This window comes from Lactuca virosa, chromosome 8 (genome assembly GCF_052849685.1).
Source record: "Lactuca virosa cultivar CGN04683 chromosome 8, Lactuca_virosa_CGN04683_v6, whole genome shotgun sequence".
In the NCBI taxonomy this organism is placed as follows: Eukaryota; Viridiplantae; Streptophyta; class Magnoliopsida; order Asterales; family Asteraceae; genus Lactuca; species Lactuca virosa.
In genome coordinates this window covers 46456830-46470272 of record NC_136433.1, presented here as the reverse complement: position 1 = coordinate 46470272, position 13443 = coordinate 46456830, and the positions used below count along the sequence as shown (strand labels likewise).

Here is a 13443-nt window from a genome sequence, read left to right as displayed (position 1 = left end):
TTGGTCCCTTGTATTTTATGCTTGTCACTTTTTGACCCTTGCATTATATATATATATATATATATATATATATATATATATATATATATATATATATATATTTTGGTCCCTTGTATTTTATGTTTGTCACTTTTGGTCCCTTGCATTTTATATATATTCATAATTTAGCCACAAAAGTTTCAAAATTTTACCACTTTTGGTCCCTTGTATTTTATGTTTGCCACTTTTGTTCCCTAGCATTATATATATATATATATATATATATATATATATATATATATATATATATAAATAAGATTAGCCGCAAAGTTTTCGAGAGTTTGTCCCTTGGTCCCTTGCATTTACCAAATGTGACCCCTCAAGTTTTTGCCATATTACTTTGTGAAGTTGATACTTTTAGTCCCCCCACCTTTGATATTCTCAAAAAAAAAACCAAATAAACACCGAAATATATTAATAGCCATGGTCATCAGGAATAAAATATTTTGTATAGTTTGACAATTCTGGTCCCTGGGCTGTTGTAATTAAAGATTGACCAGAAGTCTTTTAATATTTGTCACTTTAAGTCACTTTATCATTTTTGTCTTCCTTTTGTCCTTTTTTTTGTCGTACTACTTATTTTTCATTACAGATTGGTCACACGTGTTTTAATATTTCTCACTTTCAGTCCATTTGACCATTTTGACATTCCTTCTGTCCTTTTTCCGTCTACTGATTCGTGCTTCCGTTTTGGGCTTCATTTTGACATTGTTTTCTCATCGTCATCATTTATGAATAAAACCAGACACATCTCAGTAATACCATATTCAATAAGCGTGCAAGAACAACCACAAGTATGACCCGTGGTTCACTACGGACTCACCCACTAGTTAAACACTATTTTTATCTATTAACTTATCAATACTAGCTACTTTTTAAGTTGTTCGGAAATATAGCTTCAAGTAACATGCCAAACATAGCCCCAATCTTTGAGAATCCCCCAAGTTGACCCCACTCGTTGATTACAAAACTACAACGCAACTATAACTAAAATCCTAGTTCACGAGTTTTTTCTTATAAAAAGAAATGGTTAAAACTTAATGTTAAAGCAACAATAGCTATTTTGGTCGGTTATCATTTCAAGTGAACCAAATTGATGCGTGGCTGTTGGCATGTTGCAATTCAGATGGATCAAATTGGATTGTTAGATATATATCTGTATGTATATGTTTTATATTTAGTTTTTATTTAGATGGGCAGCCCAATATTGTATTTAGCTCATTACTCTTATTTGTAGCCCTTTTTGTATTATTGTGGTATTAATATACGTAAGAGGCACAATGCCAATTCATGGGAAAATATTCACTATAACATGGTATTAGGCTATTCCATCCTCTAACCCTAGCCGATCCATACATGTGGTCGTATTCTTCTCCCCTTTCACCTCTGTTCTTCATCTTCTTCTCATCCCACTCTCTTCACATCTTCTCCCTTCTCCTTCGTTATAATGACTGGAGATTCTTCTAATTCCAAACCTAGTCCCAACGATAAAATCTACGGGATAACCAATATCGAGTCTTATGTCCCCCTTCTTATCGATCTCGACCGCTTGAATTATGATTCCTGGAAAGAGCTTTTTAAAACTCACTACATTGGATACAAAGTATATGGTCATCTTGATGGGTCTGCTAAAATTGAAGATGATCCAGAATGGGAAACTGTGGACAATATTGTAAAACAATGGTTATATGGAACACTTACTCAATCCGTTCTCCAATCTATTCTCAAACGCAACGCTACTGCAGCAGACGTTTGGAAGACCATTGAAGACCTGTTTCACGAGAATAAAGAGACGAAAGCCATGTAATTAGATGATGAACTTCGTTCTATCACCATTGGTGATTCTACAATTATGGAATATTATACACGTATCAAGTCCATCTCTGATCTTCTTGCTAATATTGGATCCCCGGTACCCGAAAGAAACCTCTTCATTTTATGCCATCAATGGTTTATCTCAGAAATTCGCCCATGTCGTCACCACCATTCGATATCAAAAGCCGTTTCCCACCTTCCTTGAGATGCGCTCCATGTTAACCCTTGAAGAACGGTCCATGGCAAAAGATCACTCCCGTTAGGTACAAGCCTCACATCAAGACAATGCATCTTCACCAATCATTCTCGCCACAGAGCACCAAAATCACCCCTCTAATTCTCGATTTAACAACTCCGGCGGTAGAGGTGGTGGCCGGAATCAGCGAGGCGGCGGCAGGGGAGGTTGGAACGGCCGGAGAGATGGCGGCAGGCAGGGACGATCCGGAGGCGAAAGATTTGCTCGCGGTCAAAATTGGGGGGGGGGGGGGATATTATCCCTGGTTGACGTCGTCGCAAGTTCAAGGTCAACAACAGCATCATGGGCTGATGCCTTCTCTATCTATTAGCAAGTCCCATGGCCAAATAGTGCACACTCAAGTTCTCAACAACAATGGCCCAATTCGAATTTAGCCCACCAGCATGCTCTTTTCTCCATGTCTCAGCAATCCAATAATCAGCCATAACTGGCAATGGTTTCAATACCCGAATAATATGGATCAAACGACCACTTTACCGCAAGCATTTAACACTATGACCCTTCAAGATCCAAACAATGCAGATTGGTACATGGACACCGGGGCAACCGCTCATCTTCATGCTGATTCAGGTAGTCTCAAGTCCTTTAAAAATAAGTGCACTAATTCAAATATATCAGTTTTAGTCGGAAATGGGTCTCGTATTCCTGTCACCAAAATTACTCACTCTACTCTTGCTTTAAACCCTTTTCGCACCCTCATTTTAAAAAATGTTATTATCACTCCCCAAATTAAAAATCTCGTTTCCGTTTGTCAGTTTACTCGTGATAATAAATGTTTTATAGAAAACTTATGAAAATTAGATGAAATGGGATATATACAATTGGATATATTAAATATCAAACAATTAATATCCAATCCATAAAACCGACCCGATCTAATTTTCAATTGGATTGTTTCGATTTGGTTCGTGATAGCGAATTGGATTGAATTGGTTGACAATATTCAATATCTAATGAATGATTAGATTCTATCGATTATATGAAATAATCATCGGATACTTAATGATAAACATCCTAGATGAATGAGGAATAAGTCTAGTACGTATAAGAGAACTTTATAGAGAATATAGAGTCGTTGGTGTGGTAATTTGAATGTGAAATTTGATATCATCCAACTCCTCCGGAATCCTTTGAAATGTTACCGTATAAATATTGGGTTTTGTTTGTTTCTATTAATAGTATTCAAAATGTTTATGATTGTTTAATTGTTTTTTATAATAAATTATTGTTTACGTGTGCCGATAAGCATTTTACCCTTTTGTTAAAGATAATTTTAGATATCTCATAATAAATTAACACTTTCAAACTAAAGATGTTACACTTTCAACTAACGATAACATAATTTAATACAAAACAACCTAAAAAAACGCTATTAAATGTTTGATAACCACGTCTGTAAGGTCCATGTGTCGGTGCTGATGTCACCTTCGCTTACAGTTATGGTAGTAATTTTTAGTTTTCCCCTTGATGTTTGGGTTTTACACCTTTCAATCCATCAACTTTAAAATAATCCAAAATACTCCCATCACGTTTTGAATCTGATTTATGTATAAACGATGAGTAACACAAATCTCGAATTGATTTTATAACTCAAATTTTTATGCCGGTTATATATTTATATTACTTTATAAAACATTTCATTAATCCAAATATATGACACTTCTAAGTTTTAAGTATTAAATTGTTTAAGAAAGGAATATAACTTCATCGTTTTCTAGGTTGATATACATTTACAATAACTTTCTCTTATTATTCATCATCTTAAATATGTAAGTTTTAGTAAAAGAATTTATTAAATTATGTATTAAATCGATAATTTTTATTTTTTATAATGAAAAAATAATTCACAAACATATCTATGATTCATTAAATCTTTTTCCATTTCGGTTTCTTCTTTTTATTTTGATTTAGTATATAATAACACTTGATATGATAAATTGTATTAAAATACTATTATATATGCATGTTCAAATCTTTAAATTGAAATTATATTAAATCTGGTTAAATATGTGATCGGTTAACTAACATCAATTTAAATAATAAGTAATAAAGAATAAAATACAAGATGGATATAAAAAATTAACATTATGAGAGATATATAAATGACTATGCCATATATTTGTCATGGTGTGACTTGTGAGTATACATATAATAATTAGTTTCAGTTTGCTTCTTTGAACTTTATATCAACATCCCAAACAAAATAACTTTTTCTTATCACATCACAAGAAATACCATAAATGACAACTATTTAACCAATAGAATACAAATATTTAGTAACCTTTAATGTTACCAAAAAAAAAGAGTATTATATATTTTACAAAAGTGAAGTTACCACTATGATGGATAAACGATTCTCATGAACACATTTCCTATTTCTATTCCATTTGTTAATAACTAATAATACTAAAAGAACTTAAATTTTATCTATAACTTTATTTATTCTATTAAAAATATTTTAGATTTTGGATTTTTTATTCCAACACCTGAAAGATTTTACTAGAGATTAAATTAGCAAATACCATATTACAAAGATATTTGATTCTTTAAATAAGATCTATTTGATATATTTCTTATTGAGTCTGACTCGGTCAAATACAAACTATTTGATACCATAATTAGAAAGTTTTAATTTGTTCACACACTCTTGGATAGTTGGATATGCCTTTTATTGGGTTTATTAAAAGTTGAGTCGATTTAACTCAATAAAATTTGATTCAATCAACAAAACTATCAAAAAACCAAAAATCTTTAAAACTTACTAAAATGAGAGCAAATAACAACATTGCACTAATTGAATAAAAACGATGCTACAAACGCATTTGACCAAAACCACAAGGTGCAAATCTTTAATCCCCCACCAATACCTAATTTTCGACCATATTTTTCTTAGCCATAGAATATTTACAAAAAAAAAAAAAAAATTTAAACCGAATTCAATTGCCAACTCACAAAACGAGCATAAAAACAAGTCAAAGTCCAATACAATGTTGATATTTGGCTTAGGTACAAATCCGCTCATCGTTTCTAGAGATGAGAGAAATATTAATGATAAAAAATTATAATTATAATTTATCTTTTATAAATTAAAATGGATATTATAAAGTTTGAACCATGATAGGAAATAACAGCAATTTACATATAAAATCATATTAACCCACATCAATGCTCATAAATTGTTATGATTAATATAATAGAGGAATGAGAAAATATCTTCTCTAGTTTGAATAAAGTGACAATGACAAAATATCTTCTTCCTTTTTATATAAAATAAGAAAGTTATTTGCTGGATCCAATTTGTCAAAGAGAAAAAAATGCGAGGTGTAATCAGAAATTTCATCGTAACCAACATAATATTTAAATCAATATTCAGAAAAGGTTTTTCCTAATCCAGAAAGACTACGCAATAGCTACTTGTACATCGTGCATAAACTTAATATCTCACCTTGATACTGAAATATTTTACTCTGAAAATATTGATTTAACCCTAAATTGTGGTAGATAAGAGTGAGGTGAGGTACTAGAAAACCCAAAAAAAACCCACCCAACATTCTGCAATTAATACCCTCCAGATTTTCTGAAATCCCCAAATTTCAATTTAAGTTTGTTCTTCGCATTCAAATCAATAGAAATCGATTTTCCTCTGTTGATTTCTTTGATTGCGATGGCGGTTTCTGATGTGGTGGTTCGCAATTTGATGATGCTCTACTTGGCGGTAATAGCGGCGATCAAAGCATACGGCCAGCTGAGTGGGCGGAGCTACGGCGGAGCATCGGTGTTGATTCTATCCACGGCGGCAATTGGAGTTTTGTTGCTCGGAGCTTTGACGTGGGATGTATCTCGTAAAGCTGCGACTTACACGGTGGTGACACGTGACGGCGATGAGGCGGAGCATGAGATGTGTCGAGGAGGAATCTGTTGGCACGGCGTCGCCGTCAAGTCGCCGGCGTCTCAGCTCCGGTTCCGGCTTCCACAACGTCAACACATCAACAATGGCCAATGAAAAACAGAGGACCAAATCCAATTGACCAAATAATGTAATATAAACAGTTATAATCGATCGATGTGAGTATAAATTTTCAACTTCCTGATTTCGGCTTGCAATTATATGTATAAAAAAAAATAATTTTTGTATAAATTTTTGAGGTAATTATTGGTATTTTATATTTTACCAATATAACATGATAAAAAGAAAAGACGGAATGAAGAAATCTGTACTTGTTGAATTTCTTTGATTTTGTAACTGAATGTAATATTTTATACTTTAATAAAACTATAATTAAACTCCCACCTCTTTATTTGGTCATAACTATAAGCAGATTTATTTGTTACCATGTCGTGTATTTCTAGACGTAATTGTAATTGTATTTTGAGTTTTTACTCAAAAAGTACAGATATTTTATTTCGAATTTCAGCATCAATTTACGATGTTCATAGACAAGGTAACAACAATTACAAACTGGCCACAACTGAGATTCAATTATTGGCTAGCTCCATATTGGCCCCAATAAGGGGTCCAAGATAAGTTAAAAGTCAATTTAGCGGGCTTACAACAAAGAATGCTCGCCATAGGATTTATCTACATAAATCCTCAACACTTTGTTTTTGTGAAGATTTAAAGCAATAAAGAAGCATCTCAAAAGTCTATTGAGATTGACAAAGTTCATTTAAAATCGATTTCAAAGAAAAGTAACATTATCCGCATAAATTAAATGTGACAAAAGAAGACCGCGATTAGGAAGAGAAATCCCTTCAAAAAGGTGTTGATCGCACGCTTCTCACCTCCTCCTAATCACAAAATCTCTCATAAATGAACCATTAACAAAGATTGAAGCCCTACCGGATAAGAGACAACCTTTTTTTATCCAACATTGCCACTTTTTACTAAACTCAATTTGACTTATAACCGAGTCAAAATATTGTCAATTAAGAAAATCAAACACTTTATCAAAATCAACCTTAAATATTCAAGTTTTTATTTTAAACCATTTGGCTCATGTGTAGTATTTATTGATCACCAAGGGACCATTAAGGATACTTCTCCCCTCGATATAAGTTGATTGCTTTGGTCCTACAATTTTGCCCAACACTTTCTTGGGACGTAAGGCAGAGATTTTAGGCAAAATTTTGTGTATGCGCCCAATTGGATTCACCGGTCTTAAGTTTTTTAAAGATAAGGGATCTCTAACTTTAGGGATAAGCGAGATAAAAGATGCCTTGCAACCCTATTAATCTTTCTAATCAATTCAAAGTTCTTGTTATAATAAAAACTAGATTATGACCCGCGTTAAACGCGGGAAACATAAATTAAATACATATTACATTAATAGATAACATTGTTTTAGGTGAAATTTTAATAAAAAATGTTAGTTAGATTCATTTTTAGATTTTTTGAACCAAACTTATTAAATAAAAATATTTAATATTTATATTAGAGCAATTTGGTTTTTAATAAAGTAATTTTTAACATAAATAATCCACGTGATCTTTGTTTTATCACAACATGATGTGACTTCTTGATTAAAACATGTTGTGTAGTAGCTTTATAAATTGATTTTGTCCGGTGTACCAACCTCCATGGAGGCTCACATGACTATTTTCATATTGGCCTTGTAAAACCAAAAGCAACAATAAGTTGTTATATGTACCAACAACATTAAATTCTGCGAAGAAATTCGATAAACATTATAGTTAAAGTGCATTGTCATAACCATAAACATCAAATTCAGATATTTTAAGTTGGTTAATTTATAAAGTATTTTTTCCTTATAAGAATTAAAATATGATTTTTCAGGCTACACCCATATATATATATATATATATATATATATATATATATATATATATATATATATATATATATATATATATATATATATATATATATATATTCTGATCAAAGAAATTATTACAAGAAAAAAAAACATGTTATGAACAAAAATATAATATTAGTTTCATAATTTGCCAAAGGTTAACATTAATAAATATTGTGAAATTGCTTATAATTTGCATGTTTACTTATTGTCCTGGAGGTACCCAACCACTTGGACATGTATTATTATTTGACTAATTAGTGCATTAATTACATTATAGAATATGAAATTTAACAATTGTTCAAATTCATTTACACTTGATTTATTAATAGAAAATTGACAAATTTATAGTCATAAAAGTATGCTTAATTCAACAATTTTTTTTATCAAAATTAGTAGAAAACCGAGTTTCTTGAAGAAAAAATCAAATACACAAAAACGATATAAATAAAAAACAAAAAATTGAGCAAAGAACATTTAAAGATCATGTCAGAAAGGTATGACCAATATGATCTTTTTGGCACTTTTCAATATAGTCATGGTTAATGTTTTCTCATCTTCAAGATGATAAGTACAAGTGAGTAGAGAAAACAAATACAGTAATATAAAATTAGAAAATTTAACTAAAGAGTATAATAATATGTATAAAAGAATTATTGAAAAACTTAGAACAAGATTTATGTATTTGTTCATGCAAGTTGAAGTGTAACAATAAAAAATTTCTTCATCTTGCTTTTGGTCCGTTCCACGAGTTTTGCCATCATACGTTAAAACGACTTTTATGGCTTTCTCTTGACAAACATAAGTCAGCATATTAAAAAAATTATACATAAAGTAGATTGATTAATTTTTTTCATGACCTCTCAACAAGAATACAGTAATAACAAGTAATAAGAACAAAGTAAATACAATAAATTATAGAAGAAGAAGGAGAACAGGGTAAAGAAAGAACCTAGAAAAAAGAATTATAGAATAAGACCGTTGAAGAAGAACACTGTAAATCATATGACTCAATCCAAAATCGTAAGAAGAACAACTTCAATGTAATCGTATATATAGGTTGTTTTTCAATAAGGAAATCATTATCTTCCAAAAAAATGGGATCCTAAAATATTATCTTGGAAATTTTCGGTTATTCATCTGGAAAAAAATGATATCATTTGTATTGAATCAATATTTCAAAATAATTGATTTGCTTAATTAATGAGTTGTAAATTCAAAACCATTATCTCAAATTGATTTATTTTACGTGGGATATACCCGGAGATAAATTATAAATAATATTGACTTTATTTTTGACTCTTAAATATTTTTCTAATTTAATAGGATTAGATTAGATTTTATAGGTTAATGACCAAATTAAATAAAAACTAGACGGGTTTGAATTTTGAAGCCAGAAGCTATAAATAAGGGAGTTAAATTAGGAATAATATCAATTAGAGAAACTGATATCTCGTATATAAATAGAATGATATGCTGTAATTGATAATGTAATTATTGAATTTAAAGATTCTATAATTATTAAAGATTATATAATTAAAGATAATTGTTTTTGAATTTTATTTGAAAAAGATGATGTCAACAATCAAATCTAATGGTGGAAAACATAGGATTGAAATGCAATCAAGGGTACTGGTTGCTTCATTGGTGAATTAAAGATTCTCTTTTAATAATATTTAGAGATAACACTTTTAAAAAATATGACAAGACCTTTATAAAATTAAAAGGAAAGCCATCAAGTTGCAGATCCTTTTCATTTCCACAACACCAAACCGTCTCCTATATTTCAAAAAATGAGAATGAATATCAAGATCTTCGGTTAACAACTTTTTGAAATTTGAATTTATATACTTCGGCCTATCCGAGATAACCTCATTCAATTTTGAAGAGAAAAACTTCCAAACCTTCTCTTTAATTTTTTTTTTCTAGATCCATAGATCATTCATCATCAATTATGAGCATGTTTATCCTGTTTTTCCTTATATTTCCATTTATAACCTCATGATTTTTTTATTTTTTTATTTTTTATCTCCTTCAACATTCCATTTTATTTCTCGCCTTTTGTCTAAGATCTAACATTCTGATGGTAATATGGTATCAATTTCTAACATCATACTTTTCCAATTTTTTGCTAGCACATCTCTTCGGAGAAGAGAGATTTATAGACTTTGCTTTAATCTCCAATTCATTGATATGTTTTAAAAAAATTGAAAATTCTTTAAATTCTATGATCTATATATGAGATCTCCAACTTATAATATCATGTTTCCGTTTTTTAAGTTTCAACAACTACTTGTTTGCCTTACCCCCACCACCAAAGTATTCCAAGAGTCTAATATTGTGTCACAACTCGTCTCCGGTAACAACCATGAGTTGAAAAATATAAAACGAATCCAACCTGTCTAAGAACTCACTCACAAGGGAGACAAATGAGATGTTTTTTATATTAATATGAACATATGCATATAAATCATTGTCTTGGAAATTATAAATTATAAATTTCAAGGATAATTTCATTCTAAACTAACAAACTGTTCATTTTATTTATTTATTTGGCCATTAATCATTTTTATGGTATATTCTAATCCACTAAACTTTGTTATATGTCTCTTGCCTCCATCTGTTGGAAATTTTAGTATAAATATGTATATTTTTATTAGCTTTGGACATATATAAATATATACATATGTTGTATATATAATTAACTCTAAGTGAGTTTGTATTCTTCTCTGTGAGAGCTTAGGAACGATATATCGTATGTCCAAAATGAAGTATATTTGAATGAGATATCGACACCCAAAGTTGGGTATTTTAGAAAAGAAGTTGGCAAGAGAGGTGGTGTGGGAATGACTCCCATATTGGTAGAAAGACCATACTCAAGTGAGTTTATAAGCTTGAATGCATGATAGGATTTCAAGCTTGTGTCTATGGTTTTACTCCAACTCTTACCCGCGTGAAGGAAGTGCGGACCTTGGATTTCGTAGGCCAAACTCATCGAACTTGTGTGTAACTCCTGTCCCAGGTTTGAGCCAATTTCTAAAAATTAAACCTTTACTTTGGGTGGCCACGACTTGGTGGAACTGAAGGCGTGGCAGTATTGATTTGGGTCGCAGACTTAAATTATCCGCCACGGCGTGGTCATAGGTGCTACGTCGTGGTAGGTGTTTTTAGAGAAAAACCCTAATCTTTGGGCCCTATTTAAAGAACATTAAGGCTAGGATTTCGTGATCATTCATCCTCCGTCACCCTCTCAAGCTCAGAAACCCTAACCTTAGCCTCCATTACAACTGTGAACTCATTTTGGTGTTTTTGGTGATCTTTGAAGGAGAAGGAAGCCTTTGTGTGGTGATTTACCTTGCAAGCATCCTCTATATTAGCTAGCACATCATCCGGACCTTGGTGAGTGTCCAAGACCCAACATTTTCCTTTCTAAGTTGCTAGATCTATGGATTTTGTCCCTTTCTTCATGTCTTGACGGATTTGAGTGGTGGGACCTCATAAAGTTTGCAACTTTATGAATCTCCAGTGCATTTTGAGTATTTGGTGCTTTGGATCTGAATTAGAAATGAGTTTTGGGGTCATGCATGGATTTTTGGTCATTAACCCTCATTTTGACCTAACGGGAGTTCAAGACATGCTTTTGGACATGCATGTCTTAAAATCATGGATTTTTATGTTAGTAATGGTGCTAGAACCTTTCTGGGATTGTTAGACAAGTGGTCTTCAAGATTAAGTGCTTATTGATTAAGCCAAGTTGTGTTTTTGCCCTTTTTGGACCATAGAGTTGAGATCTTTATCTCTTGGAGAGTCTTAAAGGATAAAGTTGAAAATTTTATCCATTTAGACCATTGAATAGACCAGATCTGAGCTTTGGAGCCCTTCGAATCGAAGAAAAGCGACTTAACCCATTAAGTTGTTGGGAGCCCAGTGACCACGGTATGGCCTAGGCTGCAAAGGCATGGTGACTGGGCTAAGACTCATTTACTTTTTCATTTAGTGACCATAGCATGGCCACGCCATGGTGACCAGCTGGAGTTGACTTTAACATTGACTATTGACCGTTGACTTTGACCAAGTTTGACTTTAGGTTATTTTGGATATTTTGAGTAGTAGATTGAGACTTGGGTCACAACTATTGTATAGGTAACCAATATAGTCAGTAGTTGGAGCTATGATCTGTTCAGCTACATTTCGGGTTGTGAGGTGAGTTTTCCTCATTGTACTTATGGGTCGAAGGCACCAATGAAGGTCCACTGGATTATGTATTCTGGTATATTGGATTGATATTAAGCATGTTATACGTTAGATTGGTAGGTCTGTATGATTACCTGCGTTCATGGAGTATGTGTTAGACTGGTAAATCTATATGATTACTTGTACTTGTTGGTTATTGGTTGTTATTGTATATGTCGACATGTTATGGTTTTTTGGGTTGAGGCGGTCTTGCTTTGTGCTGAAAGCCAAGATACCCAGGGCATTTCAGATAGATCTAAGGCCCGAGAGGTGGTCCAATTAAGTCGAAGGGCCAGAGAGCGGTCCAGATAGGCTTTAGGCCCTACAAGACGGTTCACTCAGGATGAAGGCTCGATGAGCGGTCCAGATAGGTTGTAGGCCCTACGAGGCGGTCCAGTCTGGCTGAAGGCTCATATATGCATGCCAGTATCTGTATGGTTGTGTGTGGTACTTTGGGGGAACTCACTAAGCTTTAGATTACAATTTGATTTTATGGTTTCAAGTGCATCAGATGATCAGGACAAGGTGAAGGCGTGATCATACACATCCATCAGTGATACGTTTTGAGATTTTATGATACCTTTTATTAAGGTATAATTGTATTTGACACTGGTTTTTATGACTTGGGTTTTGGTTGAAACAATGATTTTAATTTAATATAAAAATGAAAATTTTATTGTGATTTTTGGGATGTTACAAGTTGGTATCAGAGCCCTGGTTTGAGAGAATTTGTAACGTCCCGAAAATTATAAGGTAAAATTTTCATTTTTAATTTAACACAAAACATCATTTATTCTTATAACCAATCAGAAGTACGTCAAAGTAAAATAATTATTAGGGTACAGTTCCTAAAATCATAAAGTTCGGAAACATGGGTGGATGCGCTACGATCAAGCTGATGTTGGATTAATGTCTAAGTCCATAACTATATTTGGTATGTACTTGAGCCGACCCGGCATGGTCTATTTGGGTTGCACTTCACCGGCACAATTTATATGGATAGTCTTTTGAGAATAATATATTTATGATTTATATTAATATATTATAAGTTCTAATATATTAATATGGAATCATATTATTTAATTAGTATTGATCAAGAATTAATTTAGAATTAATTAAGTGATCAAAAAGAACTAATTAAATATGGACTCTTATATATATGGAATGGGCCAAGTTCATTTAGGTTGGGCTAAGCTTTCATGGATGGTCCATGGAGCTTTTAACCCATGGATCCTATGTAAATGAAAGGTCATGGGTATTAGGGTTTACATGGATGTAACCCTAATC

General features: G+C 32.2%; 2 protein-coding genes across 2 annotated transcripts; both read left to right on the top strand.

Annotated features, from left to right (window-relative positions):
- Positions 1–1486: 1486 nt before the first annotated feature.
- LOC145130313 (uncharacterized) lies at positions 1487–1846 on the top strand. The gene has a single exon (XM_079065132.1). It carries the CDS (start codon positions 1487–1489, stop codon positions 1844–1846), a length of 360 nt encoding a protein of 119 aa, XP_078921258.1.
- A 3782-nt stretch (positions 1847–5628) lies between these two features.
- On the top strand, positions 5629–6400 carry LOC145133262 (uncharacterized). The gene has a single exon (XM_079068191.1). It carries the CDS (start codon positions 5775–5777, stop codon positions 6111–6113), a length of 339 nt encoding a protein of 112 aa, XP_078924317.1. The 5' UTR covers positions 5629–5774; the 3' UTR covers positions 6114–6400.
- Positions 6401–13443: the final 7043 nt, after the last annotated feature.

Coding starts and splice junctions, on each gene's coding strand:
- LOC145133262 (XM_079068191.1), top strand. CDS start 5,775: ATGGCGGTTTCTGATGTGGTGGTTCGCAATTTGATGATGCTCTACTTG.
- LOC145130313 (XM_079065132.1), top strand. CDS start 1,487: ATGACTGGAGATTCTTCTAATTCCAAACCTAGTCCCAACGATAAAATC.